Here is a 26,242-nt window from a genome sequence, read left to right as displayed (position 1 = left end):
GGTTGACTTTTTTTTTTGTATTAAAAACACTTCTTTTATTGGTCGGATGAAATATGCTAATTTTTTGAGACAGGAATTTTGGGTTTTCATGAGCTGTATGCCAAAATCATCAGTATTAAAACAATAAAACACCTGAAATATTTCAGTTGGTGTGCAATGAATCTAAAATATATGAAAGTTTAATTTTTATCATTACATTATGGAAAATAATGAACTTTATCACAATATGCTAATTTTTTGAGAAGGACCTGTATATATATATGTATATAAACACATTTGTTTTCCCAACTGTTTGTTTGTCTGTAATATATTCACAAACAGAAAATATCTATAATATTATATATAATATATGTATATGTATATATATATTAGTGCTGTCAAACGATTAAAATATTTAATCGCGATTAATCGCATTAATGCCATAGTTAACTCGCGATTAATCGCACATTTTTATCTATTCTAAATGTCCCTTGATTTCTATTTGTCTCATTATTTTTCTAATTTTAATGCTCTTATCAACATGGAAAAGTGGATCAGCAGTAAGTTTGTTCTTAGCTGTGGTATCCATGTGCTTCTGTCTGAAGTCATTGTAGAGCTTAGATCGGGCCCAAAAAATCAAGCCCGACCCGAGCCCGTGCGCATTGTGTCCGAGCCCGGCCCGGCCCGAAACATAAACTGTAATTATGAGCCCGAGCCCGATTTAAACCCATCCATTTTTTTAATACGTGGGTCGTTATAACTGACGTTCTCAACTACTTTCTATGTTACTTTCTCCCGCCCGCAACATTTTTGTCCCGCTCCCGCCCGCAAATAGACTCTTTTTTTGTAGGCTACCTCCAAATACTTTCACCTACGTGTCGCCACCATACACATCAGCATAAATGCTCCTGATAAATTATTTGTTATTAAAGCATTAACACACAAACCACTGTTATAACATAAAAGCAAGCAGGCTACTGAGTGCATGGTTTGGCATGACTGGCAAAGTGCGCTCCCTTAATAATTCCTAAAAAGCTGACATCAGTTCATCGCAATCTCACACATCTGTTATTATCAGTGAAGCTGACTGCACAATGCATCTTCCATAATATATACACTTTGTTTGTTATAATTTGAGGATTTGCCAGTTTACAGAATTCAGCTCTGAACAAAAAGTTTTTTTGAGCGGTGAGGGGAGTCTATTTTAAATGCTTCTGATGCTTCTTCATATGTCTGTGATTGGCTACATCCCTCAACGCTGCAAACATGTTATAAAAAGAAACTCTGGCCTGTAAATTGTTTCTATTTAGTTTTAGTTGTTCTTGTTGCTTTTCTGCAACATATGAATAAAAATGTATTAGTTTTTATGTTTTATTCATAGATATTTCTAGTTTGCGGGAGTCCCGCGAATCTTTTTATTCTCCCGTATCCGCACACAGAGTGAGTGCATTACCGCTCGAGCCCGCCCTCGCACACGGCCATCAAATCTAGTCCCGCGCCGCACTCTATTGCGTTGAGAGTGCACGTCTCTAGATCGGCGTCTCGCGCTCGCGCCATCCACTCAAAACGTAATGTTAGCCGACTACTCTTTGGCCGGCGCGTAAGCCCAAACAAGTACGTGCCTGTTGTTTTGTTTCCGGTCTAGCTATCCGGTGTGATGTTGTAGTTGTTCTAACGTTACTAGTTGTTGCATCAGCATTTGATAAAAATACAAAGTTTGCTTGGCCAAAAAGAGCGTTAATTTGCGATAAAAAAATTGACGCCGTTAAAATGTGTTTGCGTTAACGCCGTTAATAACGCGTTTAACGCACAGCACTAATATATATATATATATATATATATTGTTACGTGGATCTATATATATATATATTGAACTACTGAGTGTATTAATTTTGTTATTTGAGTTCGTAGGTGGAGTTAGGGGTTTTCCCCTGATTTACGGAATGAGTGACGTCATGGGAATTCCTGCACTTAAGCCGGCCTGGTGTTGAGGGCGCGGTCTCTCTCCGCTTCTCTTGCTCCTCATTCTTCGCCGCCGTTCCTGATTGTTGTCAGCTGGGGTGGTTCGCCTGATGGCGAGAACGCTCATCGTCTCGTGTCGCACCTCCATGCTGAAGTCTTCGATGATAGTGAACTGAGTTTTTTTTATTATTTAAAGCCAGGTAGAGGTTATTTCCTTAGTTCACTTTTGTTATTTATTTAGTCTGTAGCGTAGCGAAGCAGTGGCCCGGAAGACTCACCTGTTTGTTGTTTCTGTCGGGAGTTAGGTAAGATCTTTCCTGCTACGATAGGCTTAGTTAAGGGATTATGTTTCTTTCTGTTGCCCTACCTGTGTTGTTTATTTGTTTGTTGTTTATTATGGGGTGCTCTGTCCTTTGTCTGTTGTGGACTGGATTAAAAATTATGGCGTGATTAACGTCTGAATACCACTCAATCGTCTGTGATTATTAAATATGTTCGGTCCTTGTCTTATATGTGATTTAACGAGCCAAGCTAGATAAAGGGCCGTAACATATTTGGGGGCTCGTCCAGGATGATTGAATTGTGTGTGGCTTTGTTTGATCTTTCTTTGATCTGCTCACACTTTGTGTTACTTGAGTAACTTGGAGTAACTTTGTTTAATCACGGTCGATTGGTGGGTTTTGCCCGAGTAGTGCTCGTTGTTGTTTTTGTTTCCCCCCCCCCTAATAACTAAACGTTGAATCTGATCATGTTTGAATTAGCAAGCTTTATTGAGAAGCCGACGCAAGTTGAGCTATTGAATATCAACAGAGCAGATCTGATGAAAATTGCTGCTTACTTTAAGGTCAGTTTTCGTAAGACTTCAACTAAACGTGAACTTCAGATGTTGCTTGTTGATTCATTGCATGAACAGGGCGTTTTTGGTGAGGAGGAAAAGATGACGGATTATCCTGAATTAGTTGAGGGTAGTTCCGAGGATCTTGCGATGCAGATTAGGAAATTGGAACTGCAAGCTATAGAGCACGAAAGAGTTTCGTTGAAGGAGAGAGAAGAATGGGAGCGTGAGAAAGAGAGACGAAGTGATCGTGAGAGACATGAACTTGAACTGAAAAGGCTTGAAATGGAACAAGCGTGTCGCCTAAAGGAAATGGAGTTGAAATCTCGCGAAAGGGGTGTGTTTGATGCTTCTGATTTCGACGTGAGTCGTAATATTCGCATGGTTCCTCCTTTCCGAGAGCAGGAGGTAGATAAGTTTTTTGCTCTTTTTGAACGCGTTGCTGTCAATATGAAATGGCCGCAAACATTTTGGCCCATGTTGTTGCAGTGTGTTTTTGTGGGTAAAGCCCAGGAAGCTTTTTCCTCTTTATCAATCGAGGAGTCTCTTGATTACGATCGAGTGAAGGCATCTGTTCTCAGAGTGTATGAATTGGTTCCCGAGGCTTATCGTCAAAAATTTCGTAATCTAAGGAAAAGTGATGAGGCTTACGTGGAGTTCGCTCGGGGGAAGGAGTCCCTGTTTGATCGTTGGTGTGCTTCCATGAAAGTGGAAACGTTTGAAGAGCTCCGAGAATTGATTATTTTAGAGGAGTTTAAAAACTGCCTACCAGAACGCGTTGTAACTTATCTAAATGAGCAAAAAGTTTCAAAATGTTCTGCTGCTGCTATATTGGCTGATGAATATGTGCTTACACACAAGAACGTGTTTAGCGTTGTGCCGAAGTTCTCATCCGGTAACAACAGTAATCTGTCTTTTCAGCGTAATTCTGAACGCCCCCTACCCGTTGACAGAGTGGCGGTGAGTTCTGATAAGTCTGTGTTCTCACCCATTTGTTTCTATTGTAAGAAACGTGGACACATTATTTCTGAGTGCAATGTGCTTAAAAAGAAGAACCGTGTTCCTAAACCTGTAGGCTTATTGATGACGTCCTCGCCACAAGTGGAAGGTCTGGAGTCGTTGGCTTTGGAAGCTGACATGTGTGAAGATGAGGGGTATGTGCCGTTTATGATGGACGGATTTGTATCTTTGGCAGGTAATGCTTTACAAAAACCAATCAAGATACTTCGTGATACCGGCGCTGCTCAGAGTTTTATTCTGGAAGGAATATTGCCGTTGTCTGATGAGAGCTTTACTGGTTCAAGCGTCTTGGTGCAGGGTTTCGAAATGGGCTTCGTGAAGGTACCTTTACATGAGGTTGAAATTGAGTCTTCCCTTGTTGTTGGCCGCGTTGTGGTTGGAGTGCGACCGTGTCTTCCCGTTCGAGATGTTACATTTATTTTAGGGAATGACTTAGCGGGAGGAAAAGTTTTTGCTAGCCCCGAGGTAACTGATGTTCCTCTTCTTTGTCCTATAGCTGATGTATTAGCTCAGAAATATCCTGAGATTTTTCCCTCATGTGCTGTTACTCGCGCTATGACTCAGAGGCCAAAAGATAAAAGCCTTAGTGAATTGGAAAATGAGTGTAAGTTTGATCTGAGTGATACGTTCTTTTCTAATTCTGACCCTTGGGAAGTTAAGTGTTCAGACCTTGTTGACGGTTCAGATCCTGCCGTTAATAAATTTGATGAACATTTCATGCCTAATAAATTGTCCCTGTCTCGCGAGCAGCTTATTGTTGAACAGAGGAAAGATGAGAAATTGTCGTCCCTCTTTAAAGCTGTTGTTCCTGTCGAGCAACTCGAGCATGCATCGCAAGGATACTTTGTGGAAGATGGGGTGTTGATGAGGAGGTGGAGACCACCTACTGCATCTGCTGATGATGAGTGGCAAATCGTTAGGCAGATAATAGTTCCCTCCTCGTATCGCTCCGAAATTTTGAGTCTTGCGCATGATAATTCCTTTGCTGGTCACTTAGGAGTGAACAAAACGTACGATCGCATACTTCGAAATTTTTTTTGGCCAGGCTTGAAAACTGATGTTGCGAATTATTGCCGAAGTTGTCACGTGTGTCAAAGGACGGGAAAACCGAACCAGAACATTTCACCTGCTCCGCTACATCCAATTCCAGCTATTGGTGAACCATTTGAACGTGTGATGATTGATTGTGTCGGTCCCTTGCCTCGCACGAAGTCGGGAAATCAATACTTACTCACCATAATGTGTACGTCAACGCGTTTTCCGGAGGCAATTCCTCTGCGTAAAATTACTGCACCAGTGATTGTGAGATCACTTATCAAATTTTTTTCATTGTTTGGTCTTCCGCGTACTATTCAGTCCGACCAAGGTACGAATTTTATGTCCCGTGTGTTCAAGCAAGCTCTGAATCAATTGCATATCCAACACTGCACGTCCAGCTGTTACCATCCAGAAAGCCAGGGTGCACTCGAAAGGTTCCACCAGACTTTAAAGTCGATGCTGCGTGCGTTTTGTCTTGAGTTTCAAAAGGATTGGGACGAAGGGGTGCCTATGGTCATGTTCGCAGTGCGGGAGGTAGTGCAGGAGTCGTTGGGCTTTAGTCCGGCTGAGTTAGTGTTTGGGCATACTGTACGTGGCCCACTAAAATTGATTAAAGATCATTGGACTAATGATTCGACTTCAAACAACATTCTTGACCATGTCTCAGAGTTTCGTTTCAAGTTACGCCGCGCATGTGAGTTGGCTAAAGCGAACTTGGAGATGTCACAACAACGAATGAAAAAACGTTTTGATCGTAAGGCTAGACTTCGTAGCTTCGCTCCTGGTGACAAGGTGTTAGTGCTGATGCCAGTGCCTGGGTCTGCATTGCAGGCTCGTTATTATGGTCCCTATCAAGTGAAAGAAAAGGTGAGCGAGCTTGACTATGTTGTTTTGACAACAGACAGAAGAAAAAAAACTTGTCTATGTCACATTAACATGCTTAAGCCGTACTTTGAGAGACCGCCAGATTCGTCTGGAAGGAAGTCGACTGTGTTAACTGTTTCACCCACAGACTTTCCGGTGACAGGAGAACAGACGCTGTCCAGTGCTGATGTACCTGAAGTTGAAGTGCTGTCTGGACCTGAAGTTATCCGCACATTGAGTTCGGCTGTGTCAGACAGCAGTGATGATTCCACTGTTGAGGAGGATGTAGAGTTTCCTTCGACGGAATTGGTTGCGGGGAGATTGAAAAATTCTGAGATGATCCGAACCATAGACTCGCATCTTTCCCATTTGACCGTTGCTGAACGAGCTGACATAATTAACATTATTCGGACGTACAGTAATTTGTTCTCTGATGTTCCATCTCGTACTTCGTTAATAGAGCATGACATCGATATTGGTGACTCGTTGCCTATTAAGCAGCACGCATATCGGGTAAGTCCTGAAAAAAAAATTCTGTTGCAAAATGAGGTGACTTTTATGCTTGAAAATGACATCGCAGAGCAAAGTTTTAGTCCTTGGAGTTCACCTTGTTTATTGGTTAAAAAGACTGACAGTACGTTTCGTTTTTGTACAGATTTTAGACGCGTTAATGCTGTGACCAAACCAGATAGTTATCCATTGCCTCGTATGGAAGATTGCGTGGATCATGTTGGAAATGCTGTGTTTGTTACGAAAATCGATCTGCTTAAGGGATACTGGCAGGTGCCCTTGACCGATCGCGCAAAGGAAATCAGTGTGTTCGTGACACCGGATCATTTCCTCCATTATAACGTAATGGCTTTCGGTTTACGAAACGCCCCGGCAACCTTTCAGAGGTTGGTGAATCGTGTCATCGAAGGCATGCATAACGTTGAAGCGTATTTGGATGATTTGGTCATTTATAGCGCATCTTGGTCAGAACATGTGGAACAACTCGATGCGCTGTTTAGTCGTTTGTCTCGAGCTAACCTTACGGTTAATTTAGCGAAGTGCGAATTCGGTCGAGCTACGGTCACTTATTTGGGAAAGATTGTTGGTGGCGGTCAGGTTAGACCTGTTGAGTCTAAAGTCGAGTCTATCACTTATTTTCCCGTGCCCAAGACACGCCGTGAGCTCCGTCGATTTTTGGGTATGGTAGGGTACTACAGAAATTTCTGTAAGAATTTTTCTGTTGTTGCTTCGCCCTTAACCGATCTTCTTAAGTCCTAAGGTTCATTTTAAATGGTCTGAGGTTTGCCAATCGAGTTTCGAGAAAATCAAAGCACTTCTAGTTAATTCTCCTGTTTTATCTGCACCTGATTTTTCTACTCCGTTTTTTCTCGCTGTTGATGGAAGTGACACTGGTGCAGGAGCTGTTCTCCTCCAATTAGACCAGATCGGGGTGGAGCATCCTGTTTGCTATTTTTCACGAAAATTCAATAAACACCAGCGAGGTTACTCCACCATTGAGAAGGAGGCACTCGCCCTTGTCCTTGCTATTCAACATTTTGATGTGTATATTGGGTCTGTTTCACATCCACTGATCATCTATACGGACCACAATCCCTTGATCTTCATTAACCGAATGAAAAATAACAATCAACGCCTGATGCGTTGGAGTTTGTTTTTACAGACTTTTGAGCTTGACATTCGTCATATACGGGGTAAGGATAATGTGGTTGCTGATGCCTTATCCCGTGTCTGAATTAATTGTAGTTTTGAGGTAAGATTTCTCTTTTTCTTTCTCCCTCCAATTAATCATTTAAGGGTGAGGGTGTTACGTGGATCTATATATATATATATTGAACTACTGAGTGTATTAATTTTGTTATTTGAGTTCGTAGGTGGAGTTAGGGGTTTTCCCCTGATTTACGGAATGAGTGACGTCATGGGAATTCCTGCACTTAAGCCGGCCTGGTGTGGAGGGCGCGGTCTCTCTCCGCTTCTCTTGCTCCTCATTCTTCGCCGCCGTTCCTGATTGTTGTCAGCTGGGGTGGTTCGCCTGATGGCGAGAACGCTCATCGTCTCGTGTCGCACCTCCATGCTGAAGTCTTCGATGATAGTGAACTGAGTTTTTTTTATTATTTAAAGCCAGGTAGAGGTTATTTCCTTAGTTCACTTTTGTTATTTATTTAGATTGTAGCGTAGCGAAGCAGTGGCCCGGAAGACTCACCTGTTTGTTGTTTCTGTCGGGAGTTAGGTAAGATCTTTCCTGCTACGATAGGCTTAGTTAAGGGATTATGTTTCTTTCTGTTGCCCTACCTGTGTTGTTTATTTGTTTGTTGTTTATTATGGGGTGCTCTGTCCTTTGTCTGTTGTGGACTGGATTAAAAATTATGGCGTGATTAACGTCTGAATACCACTCAATCGTCTGTGATTATTAAATATGTTCGGTCCTTGTCTTATATGTGATTTAACGAGCCAAGCTAGATAAAGGGCCGTAACAATATATATATATGCAATATTTTCTGTTTGGGATTACATTGCACAAAAGCAGTCGATATGGAGCCTAAATCGGCTTGATCATATGAAAATACAATTATAATACAATACAACATCTGCTTCACTTGGAATTATGTAGGCGTAATTGTAGAGTTGCAAATAATTAACGTGATTCTCCAGCAACAACGTTGCTAACACTACTTTAGGCTAAATTATGAATACGGTTTGATTATATGATTAGAAAAATCACACCACAACTGAGGAATCCCATTCACATAGCTAAACACTGGTATTGCATAGCGACGCCCCGTATAACACCATATGTTGAGATCAAGTGGTTTACTTGGTCAAACATTCTTACATTGGCAAGGCTTCCTTCATACATTTGTTTTACCAACTGTAAAAAATAAATAAATAAAAGAACAGGAAAAAAACTATCGAACAGAAGTGTAGGCCATTTAAAGAGACACATTTAAAGAACACCACAAACACTACTAGGCTACGAATAGTCATCATTTGTAAACTGCCATAAATGTGAGATGGGTCATTTTGCACATGCAACCTCTCTACTCTCGCCACATTGTTTACATATCAACAAAACAAAAATAAAACAGGTCCAAGTACACATTTATGTCAATGCTTTAATTTTTAACAAATTACATTTTATACAAAGCAGATACAGACATAAGAAAAACTGATTCAAAATAAGGAAAGGAAAGGAGTGAGACAATGGTGACAAAAAAAAAAAACAGGTCTACACACAAGCAGGACAAAGGAAATCGTCATCGATGGGAGGCTCACCAACACAGTTCCAATGGAACCACAGGTCACAAGTGCTACATTGAATCTGAAGGAAACATTATTGTTCGGATCTTTTTAGATTTTCAGCCATCCGAATGGGCTAGTGACAGGCAGCACACATGGCACGACTCGTGTTTGTCATTAGTCTTGTATTTTTGTTTATTTATACAATTGACCACAGGTCATAAACCTGAAATAAGAAATAAACCAGTGTTACAAATATATCCATTGAATATATAATGCAAAATAAACAAACATGAAATAGTTACAATAAAATAACTAGATCTATTTCTGTTGTAAATAAGAATACACTATCATATAATCCCCTATACAGTTTTACACAGCTGCGTCAGAACACCGCAGAAACTACATTTCCCATAATGCATAGCATCACTCCTGCGCAGAGTATAGCTATCACACGAGTAACCAGGCAAAGTGCATTAATCATTACAATGTTTTACCAAAATGAATGCAATTCCGTCGCCTACCACAACCATCTGCTACATTAGTTTACCTGGTAATTTGTTAATTATCCAGAGTTCGAACATATCGCAAACCGAGAGAACTGAACAGTGCACGCACTAACTTAACTACAATTAAGTCTCTCAGCACGGACTAAGCGCGGCAAATGTCAACAATTACACACGCACGAAACTTTAAACATTCCTCAATTAAAGTACAGCAGACCGTACCTCCTGGTAAACATTTCAAAAGGTTCTAAATTCGCTACATACCAACGGGCTGTGTGCTCCTGATGATGGGTTGTGTGCTCAGGGCATTCCGGCCGTGAATCAACAATAGACGCCACTCTACGCTTTTCTGAAGCTTACGGCACAACTGCGCATGCTCAAACCATCACGCAACAAATACTCATTATGAAATAAATATAATTCGCTTAAAATAACCCCTACTGTTCTCAATATTTTAAGCTATAACCATGTATCCTACCGATATATATTTTTTTCTAGTGACCCAAAAAACCGAACAATTATTGAGTGAAAGTGTTCTGTAGCCTATATATTTTCTTACAGCAAAATTCTCAAAAATGCATAAACCATTTTAAGTGGTTTAAAGGGTTGCTTGGGGAAAACTCCCACGAGACGTGTCACTTACTCACAATTATTAGACATTTTTCATGGCTTTTAATGTTGTTTTTAATGGGCTTTATAACATACAATTGGAACCCCTACAGTGTCAAATATTTGCATTATACAGGTGCTGGTCAACGAATTAGAATTATTTTAAATAGTGCAATCATGAAATTCTTTGAATGCATTTTTTGTGCAGAAAGCAAATCAGGTGTTCACCGCACCTGTCCTACTCGTTAGACTAATCACAGAACTCGTTATCTGGAAAAAAATGTGCTCAGCTGAGCTTTCCAAAAGGCCCATTTAGGCCATTTAACTGTGACACTGTTGTTTTATTGAATTAGAATAATGGTGAAAGCGTTTCATTGAATTGCAATAATTTTTATTATAATTACAATCATCACTTTCTCAGTATTTTGTGGCTGCCCCTTTGGCTTGTATGACTGCCTGAAGTCTCCGCGGCATCGATTTGACCAGCTTGTCGCAAGTTTCCGCACTCACAGCTTCCCAGGCAGTGGCGATGTTCTGCTTCAGTTGGTCCAGCGTAGTAGGCTTTCTGTCGCGAATTTTCCGCTTGACGATGGCCCAAAGGCTTTCAATGACATTGAGGTCAGGCGAGTTGGCCGGCCATGCCAAAACTTCAAGCTGTTTTTTAGTGAACCAATCTTTGGTCGACTTTGCCGCATGAGCCGGTGCAAGATCCTGTTGAAATATGAAGTCTTCTTCGCCGAACTGTTCCTCAACAGTCGGAATCAGGAACGTTTCCAGAACATCTTGATGTACGGCAGCATTGACAGTCTTCTTGAGGAAGCAGAGTTTCCCTACACCTCGAGCGGACATGCATCCCCAGACCATAACGCTCTGGGGAAACTTGACGGATCTTTTCACGCACTCGTGGTTGTAGGTTTCGCCACCACGACGCCAGACACGAGGACCTTGGTCACCGAAGGAGATGCAGAAGCGTGATTCGTCACTGAAGACCACTTTCTGCCAGTCTTCAGCAGTCCAATCGCCGTGTTCTTTGGCCCACTTCAGCCGTTTCACCATTTGTTTCTTGTTCAGCATCGGTTTTACTGCTGGAACGCGAGATTTGAAGCCGAGTTCGCGCAGACGACGGTAAGTGGTTGATCTGGAGACGTCAGCGCCGGTCTGCTTGTTCCACAAGTCGGTGAGCTCGGAAGTGGACTTGAACCGGTTGCTGACTGCGATCTTTCTCAGCTGCTTGTTGTCGCGAGCAGAAGTTTTTCGGACGCCGGAACAGTTGGTGCGCTTGCTGCAGTTTTTCTTGAGAGCTTTGCAGACGGAAGACTGGCTGATGCCGAGCTGCTCAGCAATTTTAGTTTGGGTCAAGCCTTGTTGGCGAAGGGCTTGAATTTGAGCCACTATTCCGGTTGAGAGGTCGCGCTGCTTACCCATGATTGATTTTACAACTTAGAAATTCTACTCAACCCTGACTTTATACTGCACAGTGAACACTCTTCACAGAAAACAAAAATTTGAGCATTTATTCTAATTCAATGAAACGCTTTCACCATTATTCTAATTCAATAAAACAACAGTGTCACAGTTAAATGGCCTAAATGGGCCTTTTGGAAAGCTCAGCTGAGCAAATTTTTTTCCAGATAACGAGTTCTGTGATTAGTCTAACGAGTAGGACAGGTGCGGTGAACACCTGATTTGCTTTCTGCACAAAAAATGCATTCAAAGAATTTCATGATTGCACTATTTAAAATAATTCTGATTCGTTGACCAGCACCTGTACATGTAGTATTGGATACATACTAACATGTAACATGTAATGTTAGATCACAACATATAGCCTAGACTTACTGGTTATTACGGGGCGTCCTTCCTTACATTACCACTTTTTCATTACTTTCCACAGTGTGTCTTTCTTGTACCGTATGTGTTATCAAACCATATGATCCTTTAACCTAGTCATTTACATTTTTTCAAGGGCTACCACCCTTAACGCAGTTAATGTTGTTTTGACCGAAAATTCAGTGGATTAAGAAGTTTCTAAAAGGCTAAAATTGTCTTTTCACACAATTACAAATGCTTAAACACAACATGTCAGAAATTAATACCTATGTTTAAGACTGTAAATATAGTATAAAGCCTCTACTTCAGCAACAACAGTAGTTCAGAAGTACTGAAAATAAAAATGCTTAAAATTTCGAGACACCTGATAAGTAGTTTTAGATAACAGATCAGTGAAATAGTGAGAAATAGCTGATCCCACTCTCAGTCGGAGACATAGTCAGGTGTTGAAGTTCTTTACATTACTTGGACATACACACACACCAAAAACAGTGTTTGAATTGCTTTTGGTAAGCGTTCCTATTTTATATCTCACATTCTGCCTTTTGTCTGGTGTGTTTCTTTTAGCAGAGAGAAAAAGTCTGAATTTCTAGATAAAACTCACAATTACTCATTTCTTATTAATGGTGGGACATAGCTTCCATAGTAACCAAAGGCCATGTTAGATTTGTTGTTGATCAAAGGCAGCAATGTTATGTTTTCATTTAAATCAAAGCTTGATGTAAAGCTTTTACTACACCGACTCCAGTACCACTTTTCCCATATGCAGAATATGCGGTCTGTGTAGGGCACTAACTAAGGGGGCACCATCAACACCCATATGGGCCCTATCAACACTCCAACACCCCCAAAAAGCAGGTTCGGACTGTACATTCAGGTAATGACTCATTCACTTTTAGATAGTATGTTGTAAAGCTGCACACATTAAATAGCCAACAAACAATTTAGAGAGGCTTAAAGTAGAGGGTGAAAAGAAAGGGGAAAACTAAACTATGGATTTCGTATTGTCTGCAGGTAGTAGAAGTGAAACATGAAAAATAATGCAGTTTTCATAATGCCATAAATTGCTTTTTATTTCGACACACATTGTGCTTTCATTGACTCATGATCAATTGGAAACTTGTGTTTTGAAAGACTGATTCCATTTTGAGTCGGGGTTTGCTATATTTTGATAGTTAGCTTACATAATAGCCCCCCCCCCCCCCCCCTTTATTTAACAAAATAAATAATTGTTGTTTTGGCTGGATAAAATAAGACTGTGCTAACTGTAATGCAGGTGTGTTCGTGTAAAGAAACAAAAGTAGGCTGTTTGACCTAAATGGAGTGTATAAGAAAATGTACTTTAATTAATAAATGCTTTTTATCTATTGTATAACATTTTTTATTGTTTACTAACAGTAATAACAAGTCGTACTTTGACCTGAGAATAAATTAGACATTCCAAAACCTGCTATAATCACATGACATAGCTGACAAGTTAAGTCACATTTACAATGTAATCTTTAATAAGCATCTGTGACGTTTACATTTCATTCAGTATTACAACGACAAAGTAAACGAAGTCACATATGTTTGTAAATTAATTTTAGGCTAAAATAACGTGGAAAGCAACATGTAACGTTAATTCATCACCTGAGTGCAGTGACATCAGCTAGTCTGACGACACAGATATGTTTTCATTATTAACCAGTTTAAACATAGCAGTTGTTATACAACTGTAGTTGCCACAAATGTACCATCGTCTGACAACAGAGTGCATGTAATATGCTTTGAAATCATAAACCATGCAGTGTACATTTTCTGAAATCACGCCATGGTGACTTTTTGTAATAGGATACACAGAGGTCACAAGTTAACACAGGCACATTGTTTTGATTCAGACAGCTGCACAACGTGACACAGAGAATGAAATCGTGAATTGACTCCAAAATTCTTTAAGTAACAGGACTAGTAGCATGGTGAGTTAGCTCAACATGTAAACACGGTGTTTTCACGGAGTGATATCTTTTCTGCGCGCGTTCGATACCCGTGGAAAGATGATTTTTTCCCCTTCCTTTTTTTTGTTTTACATCATAGCAATACTTTGTCATCTTTACAAGAATGCGAAAGGCAAGTAACAAGCAAGTGTGCGTTTATTAGACGGCTTAATATCGCGTCAGTTTGTGCTTTCAAAATCGACGAATCTGCTCACACATCTGCAGCGAATGACTTGAACAGGAACTTGGTCACCAGTTAACCCAATAGGGGCTGGCTGCAGACTACGGGGCGCGATATTTTTTTTTCACAGGATGGTAGGGGAAGACTCATGAATATTCATTAGGGAACTCATGCCTGATTGGTCTGATGACCTACCCCCTAACCCCGCCCCTAAACCTACCCGTCACTGGGGGTCTGATGACCTACCCCTAACCCCGCCCCTAAACCTACCAGTCACTGGGGTTAAGACCAATCAGGGATGAGTTCCCTAATGAATATTCATGAGTCTTCCCCTACCATCCGAGAAGGGTCTGGCTGCAGACTGTGGGCGATTGGAGCTCCACTCTCAAACAGGAAGTACGTCACCTCCACTTCGCGGGGGCGGGGGGGGGGGTAAATTCGCGGGGTTTTTACATTCCATACGTCGCTGTGGGGAAACATCAGCGATTTTCTCCCCTTCTATTCAGGTATTAATTCTAATGATTTTTTTTAAAATATAATGTTTGTAGAGTGTGCAGATGTGAGTATTATATTGATTGCTTGTTAATTTAAATGTTTGCCATTTTTTTAGTTAAGAGATGCACGAACGCAAATCTCCATTTTGAGCATTATTTAATGGCCCGAGACCACATATAGATAACATTTTAGTGTTGGTGTGTGGCAGGTATGTTTGTATTTATTGTTTAATTCTGTTTAGTGGGGATTTGATTGTATTGAGAAGTGTAAATGTGAAGAGAATTTAACGTTATGCATTTTCAGTTAAAACGGTTTCACCCTCTTCCATTTCCCTAACATGAAACTTTTGGCAGTTAAAGATTTGTGCATTTATTGTCTGAATTGTGACTTTCATTGTGTTTTGAAATTGAACAGGTGTAGTGAGTTGGAAAAGACTTTCAGAGAGACACTGTCAAATGTACAGAAAGCCGTACACCATCTTTATATGCAGCCGCCTACAATGCAGCCAGCTTTACAAAGACTGTGGGGCTGGCTACCAGGGAAATGGACAACGGGGACTGCTTTTGGGGTTTTACTCCTCAGATGACAACCCTGGCTACTGTAGCTGGGATTGCTTTTTGGATGATGGAGGTCTTAAACAGTGAAGTGTGTGTGCGCGCAGTGTTGTCTTTGATGTGACAATTTTGGTCACTTTTTTGTAATTCAAGTGTGTTGTCAATATCTATATATATATATATATATTTTTTAAACAATTCAATTAACTGGAAATTATTCTTCATTATTTTACTGTGGTTGATTTGCACGTTATTTTGCTTTAAATACAAAATTCTAAATAATTATTTTTTTCATATTTGTATTTTTTTTACAGTATGGACCATACAGTTATTGTGTTTTATTTGTGCATATTATTTGTTTTTTGTTTTTTTACATAAAAACAATTAAAACTTAATATGTGGAAATTATTCTTCATTATTTTACATTGGTTGATTTGTACATGTTATTTAGCTTTAAATAGAAAATTCTGAAATTATTTTTACTATAATATTATATTTAAAAGTCATAAACCGTAAAGTTTGGTATACTGCTTTGATATTGTGTGTGAAGATTAGGTGAGGTCACGTATATATGCGCTCGGTTAAATAAATAAATAAATAAATAAATAAATATATATATATATATATATATATATATATATATATATATATATATATATATATATGCGCTCGGTCGCAGTCATAGACAGTAAGGTCGCAGTGGAGGTGACGTATTTCCGCTTTTGAATGGAGCTCCACTCGCCCCGTAGTCTGCAGCCAGCCCCTATTGGGATAAACCGTAACACCGGCCCTGCTCTCACCCCACACATCCATTTTCTCACTCAGAGAAAAATCGCGAAGCAAAGAGGACACTGACACCGACAGACAAGACAGAGCAGCTTACTATCGATATGAAACAGATTCTCTGCTATCAGATTCTGTCAATTTTATGACAAAATTCAAACAATACATACCGTTTTGGCGCTTGTAAATGTGACGTGAAAGAACGCTGGCAGATCTCAGTTCAAGTTGCACGTGAACCGAACATCTGTTAGGCTACTCTTTACTACCAACTTACTGAAATGTAATAAAATCGATAGATCAGTGTTTTTCAACCGCGGAAAGATGTCCATAAAACAGCTGGAGAACAACATATGTTACGTAACGTTAGATTTACCTCAGGATGGCTTTTAATGACCCATAGCACACATGTTAGTTAGACACATTATAAAATAAAAAACGCATTATATTTAATTTGAGTTAGTTTTAACCTTTAATAATACCAGCTGACAGGGCTCTCTGTATGTTTACAGCATTAGGAGATTTTTTTTTTTGGGAGAACAATTAACACATTAACTGTACCTATTTATCCAAAGGAATTTATATTGAATCAAGATCAGAATCAAATCACAAGAATTGAATTGAAATTGTGAAATTTGTGTTAAGCAATAATAAAAACAGTAGCATACCAGTAAGGGAATATTAAAACAAAATAAAGTTAAAACTTGTTTTGAACAATTTCTTTGTCATCTGCAGATTGATTTTAAGTAGGGAGAGAAAAAAATCGATTTAAATCGTAAATTGGATTTTTTGTGAAAAAATCTGGGATTTTTTTTAGGCCATATCGCCCAGCCCTAATATTTATTAGGGGTTACTATTATGGATGTGTATGTTCTGTTCTATAGGTTTTGTAATTTTGGAAAGCAGTGATGAAGCCAAAAAGAGTCCCGTTATGCATCAAATACAATAACATTCCTTGACAATGATAAGACAATAGTAATTTAACATACTTTGTTTGCACCTGGCTTGTTAGACAAACAACGTGATGTTTCATTTACACTTATCTACTTCAATACATACATATTCAATGAAAGAAAAGGATATAAGGATATAAATTAAAATAAAATAAATTAAAATGATAAACGCAGACCATTTGCTCATGTTAATTTATTAGTAGTAAATTAATCTTACATTTTTACAAAATCCACAAGTCCTACTTTGACTTGATAAGGTACAAGAACTATTTCGATTTCACTGAATAATTTGTTAATGGCATGACTTGAAGATTTTTACATCCTTTGGATTCACTTGTACAATGGGACCAGAAAAAAATATTTCAATAAAATTAATGTTAAATTAATTAATTTGCCATAACTAAAGTCATCTAGCAGATTAAAGAGCAAGTTTAAAAAAATATTTTGATATATATTCTTGTTGTTTGAGGTGCTATGGACATTTTCTATTCTGTGTTAAAGAGTCATTTCTTAATACAGGTGATGTAAATATCTTTTATGTATTTTAATCAAAGCATGTGTATTAAACAAACCATGTGTATGTGTGTGCCGATGCATTAATAAAGAGTTACTTCATAAATCGTCTCCTCGATTCCGGATGCATTTCATTTTCCACAATACATCATTATCCTACATTTAGGTCTAAAGTGTGTATTTATAAGAAACAAATCAACAGTTTATCACTTTTCCATCATTCATATTGATCCTAGCCTCTGTTTAAGACATTAGAGATGCTTTTTGGAATGTTCTGGAATTCATCTGATTGTCCTCTCTCACATTATACCACTTTAAGGTGTGGTCTATCTAATGAACATGCACATACACAATCTCACGCAAACACACACCTCTCACCTTGAACCGTGAACACTGAAAGCCTACATTAACGTTGAAGGGCTCTGTGTTTAAGACTCCAAAGAGATCTAGCCAAAGATCCCTCACTTTGAGAAAGGCAACAGAGTTCAAATATCCCAATATAGAAATATATATATAAAAACACATGGCGACAATGGAGAACGATAAAGCAACTATCTCTGAAAGTGCACATCAAATAAGACCATTGTAACTGACACCTCTCCAGAATGCTCTCCCCATATCCACAGAATCCTTCCACAGTTTGGCTGAAGAGAGAAGCTAGAGTCAAAGGCAGTGTAGAGTGACATCTTACAGTAAGAAGCTTGTTCAGTCTTTCATTTACTTCCACTGCGTTTTGAAAAGGGCTCACACACAAGAGGCAGTTCAACATCTGAAGATCGACAGTAAAATGCAGTGTCTACCCGCTGTACGGCTGGTGCCACGACACTCTCAGGAATTTCAGAGCAAAGAAGCCAAATTTGTTTTTATTCTGGTAGATGATAAAAAAAGTACCATTTCAGGTGATGGTGCAAATGAAGGAAATTACTGTACAATCCTGTCCCTGACTAAGGGCTTTTACAGTCACTGTGGGTGGGAAGAGCAGATCAGATGAACGGGGCTCCGAAGCACTTGAGGCACCACTGCACACCGTTGCTAGGTGGTCTGTCAATGGGGGATAGGACTTTAAGCTGTTCTGCGCTGAGCTCATTGTATGCGAGACGGTATTCACGATTAAAGGCTTCTGTGAGGGAAAAACAAAGTTAAAACAGATAGTTAAGAAGTGAATATCATATAATTTAAGGATACGAGTTCTATAGGAAATTATATTTGCTAGAAGATTTGAAAAACATTTAAGATTTTTTTCTTTTTTAATGTGACAGCTTTTTGACAATTAAGCACAATTTCCCTTAATATTCTCATAACTCAAATGCAGAAATCAATCTTATTTTCAGTGATGGAAATCATATTGATTATAATAATAACGATAACTAATAATAACGAGATATAAATTCTTAATGTACTTTATAAAAAATATTTTACTCATTAATTTCTCATTTTTTTCACATTACATTAATGAGAATGAGATTTATTATGAGACAATGTCTTAAAAACAAATTCAATTTCAATGCCAAATATTGCATTTCAATGCATCTTAATGGTCCTAAACATATACTTAATGTTCTTTAAGTAAATACAACTTTTATCTTTCTTTTGACATGTTCTTGACAGTTCTGTGAGATTCAGACTATAAGCACTTGTTAAATTAATTTGATGACTGTAATGAAATCACTTTCATGTGAAATTAAAGAACAGCATTTACATACCAATATCAATGTTCTCCTTTCCTAAGGCAACAAGTGACAGAAACAAAATTTCCCTATAGATACTCCTGGACATGAAGAGAAGAGTTCATTAGAGCACAAGATACTCATACACTTATATATGACAAAATGATTGCAAATGGCTGCAATATTCATATTCAGCTGTTAAAACTCTTGGGATAGTTTTAGCATGTTATTAGATATGACAATGTTAATGTATTTGGTCTTGGTGGACTAGATCAACTATGCAATCTACTTCTGTTATTGCGGTTGCAGAAGAGTGATTATCATAGAAATGCGTAAGACTCCTGCTCTTTGACTACTGTTACAACAAACTGATGGCAATGCTTGAAATGTGCTTACTTTTTACTGTACATTGCTAGCCCATTAAGATTATGTATTCTTCATTGCATCAAATAATACAGGGAATACAACACTGAACTGTATATGCAAATGTGCAATAATTAAGAAATATTACTATCCTCAGACTTCAATGAAAAACTTAACATGTTAAAATTATACGAACGTACAATCTTTTAGTTAAATTGTGGCCACATTTTACTTTTTGATCCTTTGTTGTATTCCTAGTTACATAATGGAAACTAATTAATACAACGTTCTCACAATTTAACTTAAAGTGCCCCAGAATTAATAAAAAGTGCTCAATGACAGACACACTATATTTTTGGCATGTCAGTATAAGGCAGGGTTCTAACACACATAGGGTGCTTCTCAAAAGGAAGGCTGTATCCTAGTGAGGCTGTGTCTTTCCTAGTCCAGTCATTCAGAGGTTTGTAGTCTCGAGTTTCCCTCAGAATTAAACTAGAACGAGACACCCACGTTGTCACGGCACGAAAATACTATTACAATTATATTTTAAAAAATACTTTGTATTAAAAAGCTTTATATTAACTGCCTTTCAATTAATGCAGTACAGGTAATAACAACCTTCTGTGATCTTTCAGTAGTTTTATGTGATTAATTGACAACAAATCAAAATAAGACATTATGCCTTCATCTCCAAAATAATTTTTTGTCTTGCATTACGTAGTGAAATTGGACAAGCTCAGTGCCAATACATAAGATATTTATTTTTTGTGAATTGGAATGTTTGGGTGATTGGAAGATGCGAAGGATACACTTGATGCATCCTTCAAAATAAGCCAAATGATAATTCTTCAAATTGAGACATCCTTCGATGGAGCTTGATGGCGTGGACAGCTGAGATATACAGCCTTACTATCCTTCCGATAGAGAAGCACCAATTTTTGAGGTCCTGGAGTCTTTACTAACGGGCCAGTTGAACCAGGTGTGTTTGATAGCGAGACTTCTAAAATATGCAGGGCTGGGGTTACTCCAGGACCAGGATTGGGAACCACTGGTGTAGGGGAATAGATGTGTTAAAAAAGGAAACATAACAAATAAAGTATGCGTGTTACCTATTGAAATGAATAGCGTTTTAAATTTTAAACGTTTGTATTTGTGACAAATATTGTATGTGGTTCACAATGTTGACGTAAATAACACTAATGCATGTATTAGAAAACTAGGCTACCACTCTTAATGCTCCTATGCAAAGTAATAACCTTTATAATTTTTATTTTATGGGAAGGGCAATAAATTCTATTATATAAATAATAATGCACACCTGTTTTAATGTGTAATAACCTAAAATACGTACTAGTACTGTATACAGTAAAACGTAAGCAAAGGTTCACATTCTTGACATGTACTATATTATTTGAATTAATTCTAAACATCAAAAGCATACATTAGTACTAAATTTGCTCTTGCAAATATTGTATTATTTATTTTAACGGTTTTTCTTGCAACCAAAAAATGTAGCCCATTGGCAGATGCATTTAATAAAGCAGTCACATAAATTGCCCTTATAAAGGTAAAACGCCTCTGGAAATCAACTCAATGCAGGACAGCAAACTATGAATAAGACTATTGAAATGTTAAAGGATAACTAAACACTAAAACAATTTTTTTTAGTTAATGATCTGTAAGAATGGAGCTTCATAAATGCTGTTCATTGATTCGAGTAAATTTTTTGACATTTGGGTTTAAAGTGTTTTAATTCTACAATACTGTATATGGTGTAAAAACGTCTGAGTGCTTCAGGTTGAACGGTGGCTACTGCAGTTGAATTTTCCTATTGGAAGTTGTGGTACCCTCTGACGTCAGAGGGTACCAGCTAACCACGCCCTTGCCTACAGAGAGATGCGTCTCAGGCGCACGCCCCCCCCCTTTTCCAGCATTTTTCAAATATTGCCAGTGGGTGGAGTCAGGCTCTGACCAGGGGTTTAGTTACCCTTTAAGCAAGCAAACTCCGGCTGCAGAAGCAACAGAGGTCAGTCAGCCTTGTGTCATGTAGTAAACAATGTGATTGCTAGCAATTTGTGTGTAAATTACCAATCAGTGTGAGCCATGTACAGTTTCATGTCTAATTTAGTAATTTATACAAAATAAAGCATGCATGTCCAACCTCTGGCGTTTAACTTCTGGGTGTTTCTTGATCTCCCTAAGGAGCATGTTGATGGGGCCGTACACATCGTTCGTCTGAATGCTGCGAACAATGCTGTTCAGTAGAGTACGAGTCTCCTGGTGGTCAGTGGGGCTTAGAGTTCCCTTTCTTTGCACTGCACAACAAAGAAACTCACATTCAGTGCCATACATTAAGTAGCTTAATGGCTACAATATTTATTACGTTTATTTAGATGTGCACATTAATGTAGTTGATCCTAAAAAAAAATGAACATTAATGTGTTAATGCTAATACTGAACAAATAAATCTTCTGTACTCACAGAAGGTCCTCCAGAGCTGATAGAGGGGCTCGGTGGGATCCTGATGTAAGTTAATATTGTCCCACAGCAGCTGCACATACACCTGCTTACTGTCCTGAGACAGAGATGTCTGCGGGAGCTACATGAGGAAAACAGAAAGGGGAGCTTTATCATGTAGTTCAGTGCATCACACAAGCAATTATGGGTTGAAATACACAAAATTACTCAACAAATATGAGGTATATATTTTCATAAAGAGCTGAATGAGAAAAACATGATTCTGGGTCAGTGTAATGCTTCACAATTCAGTTTTTAGCCCATACAATGCAAATGTAAACATAAAAAAAATTAAACTAAGCGTTCATTTTACGATTTTTTCCAGTTACTTCATCAACGGATAATTGCAATTTTGTTTCTTTTTGCTAAATTGAGACTTAAGAAATTATCATTTCAAATAAACGAAATCTAACCGATTTTATATTTTTTCCCTTGTCTTGCAATTTGTGCTGTAGGCTGTTCCGTTAGCACAGGGTGGCATTTTGTGTAGACTAACTGTTTAGACTAACTACATGGACGATGAGAAGTAGTTTAAAAGGCTAACACAGAGGATGACCTTTTTCACACAAAGTGCCATCATTTTTATTGTTAATAACTGTGCTAAATTTATGGCAGACTCGGGATGGCCATTGGAAGGAGTGGGCGAAATGAAAAAAACACAAAATAGTGGCCTGGCTACTAATTTTGCCCACTTCCCTGCTCACTTGTATCTAATGTATGTGTTATTACTTTTTATTGTTGCATGCATTATACACCCAAATGATTTTGGAATTCGCCATTTGATAAAAAATCTAAACAAACTGGTATGTTGATGACCACACATTTCCTGATCTCTCTTCGCAGCCAATCTGAGGACCGCACAAATCCCATCACACCGGCTGCGGACTATAAGCCTATTAGCATTGGAGGGACCCTATGGACAAGAAGCCTTTGATGGCTACCCTGATCGCCAACTGCAGAGGGAAAATTTATGGTCGTCAATATACAAGTGTAACCATATTTTTATGCCACTGTGGCATAAACACACAGTGGTGTGTTTAGGGATGCTCACAACATATGTGATTTTTCTCAGCGAGTCGGAGTGAACTGCCGTGCTAATAGAGCCTCATGAATACCAATGGTCAAGGTCAGATTTTCTTCTTTTTTTTTTACCAAACCCTATCGTATACCCCGCAAAACATGAGATATATGAAACGTGTAACATCTGACCATGCTGTGATACTTTTGCATCTTTTTTTAAAGCTTGAAGCTGGTCACTATTCACTGTCATGTCTTAAATGTCTAATTTTTTGGTCCGAAAAAGAAAGAACAGCATACTGCATTAGAATAACACCAGGGTGAGTAAATTAAGACTTAATTTTTATATTAGGGCTAACTATCCCTTTAAATTTAGCAAAGTCATTAGCTGTTCATTACACTAGAAGCCGTTCGCCAGTCATATGTAATATCTTTATTGTCCACCAAGGTGGAAAATTGTCTTTGGCTCACCAGCCATTAAAATAAATATACAGACCGTAATAAAAGACAAAGACATAAAACAGACGGATCACAATTCATAAAAAAAAAAAAAACATTTCATACTATAGTCATTTGGATTATCATTTACTTGCCGAGAATTAGAATTTTAACAGCATTTGGAATAAAAGACCTCTTAAACATTTTATTTGCTAGAGGGGTTCTGTAGCGTCTACCCGATTTCATGGGCTCAAATTGACTGAAGAGAGGATGAGAACTATCTGCAAGAATAGTCCTTGCCTTCTACTTCGCCCTTTCAGCATAGAGCTCTACTAGTGGCCTCTGTTGTCTGCCAACTAATCTGCTTGCAATTATCACAATTCTGGCAAGTTTGTTCTTAGATCTGCAATTTAAATGATCATACCAGGCTGTGAGATGAAAAGTTAGTACAGTCTCTACCATGGATTTGTACACAAGTTCTAAAATATGCTGACTAACTCCAAGGCCACTAAGTTGTCTTAAAAGAAATAAACGTTGCAAACACTTTTTAAAAAGGTAGTCTGAATTATCAGCAAAGTTCATGTGTGAATCAAGAATTGAACCTAGATATTTAAACTTCTTCACAATTTCAACTTGATGACCCACAAGTGTAATTGGCTGGATTGACATATGTGCTTTTGGGCAGATAATCAATTATTTCGTCTTTGCCACGTTAATCTCTAGTTGGCTAAGATTGCACCAATTCTCCAGGGCCTTAATGTGATCCAGATAGGCAGCGTCATATAACAAATTAGTTTTGTCCAATAGGCCCACTAAGGCCATATCATCAGCATATTTGAACAATCTAAAATGTTCTTCTTATGCTGCAAGACTAGTCAAGAGTAGCTGATTCATGATTTGTTTCAGTTTATTATGGAATGGGAAATTCCAAAATCATTTGGTGCATCAGGCATGCAACAATATAAAGTAATTACGAATATGTAAATAAATAGATATAAATAAGCAGGGCCACAGAATTTATTTTTGTATTTGCACTGTATGGTCTGAAAACTGAATTGTGAACCATTCCACAGACCATTCTAAATGCAGTCAGTAACAGGACGGCAATGTGAATGAAGGTCAAGTACCTGTACTCCATTATTGCAGTGTTCAGAGGTGAGGATGAGTCCAGGCAGAATGCTGGGCAGGTCTAAACGCCGGAAATACCAAACCAGGTTCCAGAAGATAATGGGGTGTTGACTGAGGAACTTATGGGTATAGATTACCTGAGAGATAATGGAAATGGATGAATCAAGGACAATACATACATAATGCCAAGCACATTAAAAGAAAACAGGCTGTTATTTGAAGACTTGCTTTCTTGCTTTCTGGCTTGTTGGTACACACAACACAACTAGAGACTTACAGAGGGTTCAACAGTGTAAGTTTGCTACGATCTGGGGCTTTTTGCCGTAGACTTAAAATGGGAAAGGGAAACATTTTGTGAATGTAACATCCGTGGGGGACATGTTTACTGAACCATCAAAAGGTTGTTGTAAAGTCATGCATGAATACCTGATCCCCCTCATTCTCTAACAGCGACTCCAACTCTTTGCGCAGGACCAGTGGACTGAGATACGGAACAGACACCGGTTTTGGGTTGGGCCACTTTTGACCCAAAGTGTCCTTGAACAACAAAATACAGAATTAATCAAACAACTGTGAGCAATAAATATGATTCTTGAAAAACTAAGAATATTAAAACTGGAAGATGCTCACTCACCGCCACCTCTTGTAGGCTGTTGGGCAGGCTTGTGGTGGATATGCCATGATTGGGTTTTTGGATCAAGTCCAGATTCTGCAGTGGGCCTCCCACACTGTTGCTCCGGGTTAAAGTGTTGCGTTTCTCAGCTTGTCTCTCTATGAGACCCAGGGGGTCTGAATGTACTGGCTCTGGTACAAAGCTACAGTGCAAAGTCATGAATCATAATGTGATCAGAGATTTATAAAAAATAAAAAAAAATCATCAGTTAGCCAATAACATTACCATTTGACCTACTCATTGGAAAATAAATTCTAAATTCCAGCAACAAAATATTTAAGTTGTCGTTAAACAACACATTAATATCTCCAATATACCTTTATGTCAACTAATGAACCAACTAATGTTAACTAATGGAGCCTTATTGTAAAGTGTTACCAAACAATAATAAATGAATCATAACTTTTTCAATCAATATCTAAGGCATTGTTGTAGTCCAGACTCCAGATTAAAATGTAACAATGTTTAAGTTTGAAAATAAATGGCCTGTGATAAACACCATTGTGAATACAAAAACCTGAATGGCTGTTTAAAACATTGAAATACTGTTCAGAAACAGAAAGTAGCGCAGCTGCTTTGTTTACAGGGTTACCAGTGTAACGGCATTTCTGCTGTTCCATAAGCACCACCTGCTGTCAGAGAGTGAATGTGAATTTTCATTCAGATGCCTTCTCCACTCATTCCTGCATGCTGCACATGTGTATCAGGGGTTGCAGATTGTGCACGTCTCTTTGATGCAACACACGCCGTGTGGTACATTTTAACCGGTTGATGGACAAGTATTCTTAAAATCTGAATAATTCATAAATAATTATTGATGGTATTTTAAAGTGGCCATGATAACAATACCATCAACAAAAATCTCACTTAGATATGTTTACATGCACTCATGTTCAACAATCGGAATAATCCCAATCCGATTTCAGATTCTGAAAGTTCTGTTCATATGAACTCTAAGCGTTGCAATCTGATTCACATATTTGTTTACATGTGCATTAAATGTATTCTGAAGAGAACTTTAGCACATGCGCAGTGCCCAGTTGCCATGTTAAAAACTAGAGCAAGTCACTGGAGGTGTCAGACAAGTTTTTTTTTAAG

General features: G+C 38.5%; 2 protein-coding genes across 8 annotated transcripts in view; one reads left to right on the top strand and one right to left on the bottom strand.

Moving 5' to 3' along the window:
- Positions 1 to 26,242, top strand: part of LOC143736711 (uncharacterized) — a 336,163-nt gene that overhangs the window by 114,239 nt on the left and 195,682 nt on the right. The window lies entirely within an intron of this gene.
- dennd4c (DENN/MADD domain containing 4C) overlaps positions 17,007 to 26,242 on the bottom strand; it is a 137,521-nt gene continuing 128,285 nt past the window's right edge. For all 7 annotated transcript variants that reach the window (XM_077229646.1, XM_077229648.1, XM_077229650.1 and 4 more), the window contains 7 exons: positions 25,106 to 25,286; positions 24,898 to 25,008; positions 24,471 to 24,608; positions 21,853 to 21,970; positions 21,533 to 21,686; positions 19,045 to 19,109; positions 17,007 to 18,461 (listed from right to left, as the gene is read on the bottom strand). In XM_077229646.1, the coding sequence (XP_077085761.1) occupies positions 18,325 to 18,461; positions 19,045 to 19,109; positions 21,533 to 21,686; positions 21,853 to 21,970; positions 24,471 to 24,608; positions 24,898 to 25,008; positions 25,106 to 25,286 (904 nt within the window). In that variant the 3' untranslated portion in view covers positions 17,007 to 18,324. The remainder of the gene's footprint in view (positions 18,462 to 19,044; positions 19,110 to 21,532; positions 21,687 to 21,852; positions 21,971 to 24,470; positions 24,609 to 24,897; positions 25,009 to 25,105; positions 25,287 to 26,242) is intronic.

The sequence above is a fragment of the Siphateles boraxobius genome, unplaced genomic scaffold (assembly GCF_051911475.1).
Source record: "Siphateles boraxobius isolate OS27281-9 unplaced genomic scaffold, OSU_SipBor_1 130, whole genome shotgun sequence".
Classification (NCBI taxonomy): domain Eukaryota; kingdom Metazoa; phylum Chordata; class Actinopteri; order Cypriniformes; family Leuciscidae; genus Siphateles; species Siphateles boraxobius.
Note: the sequence above shows the minus strand (reverse complement) of the source record. Positions and strands in the feature narration are given on the sequence as shown.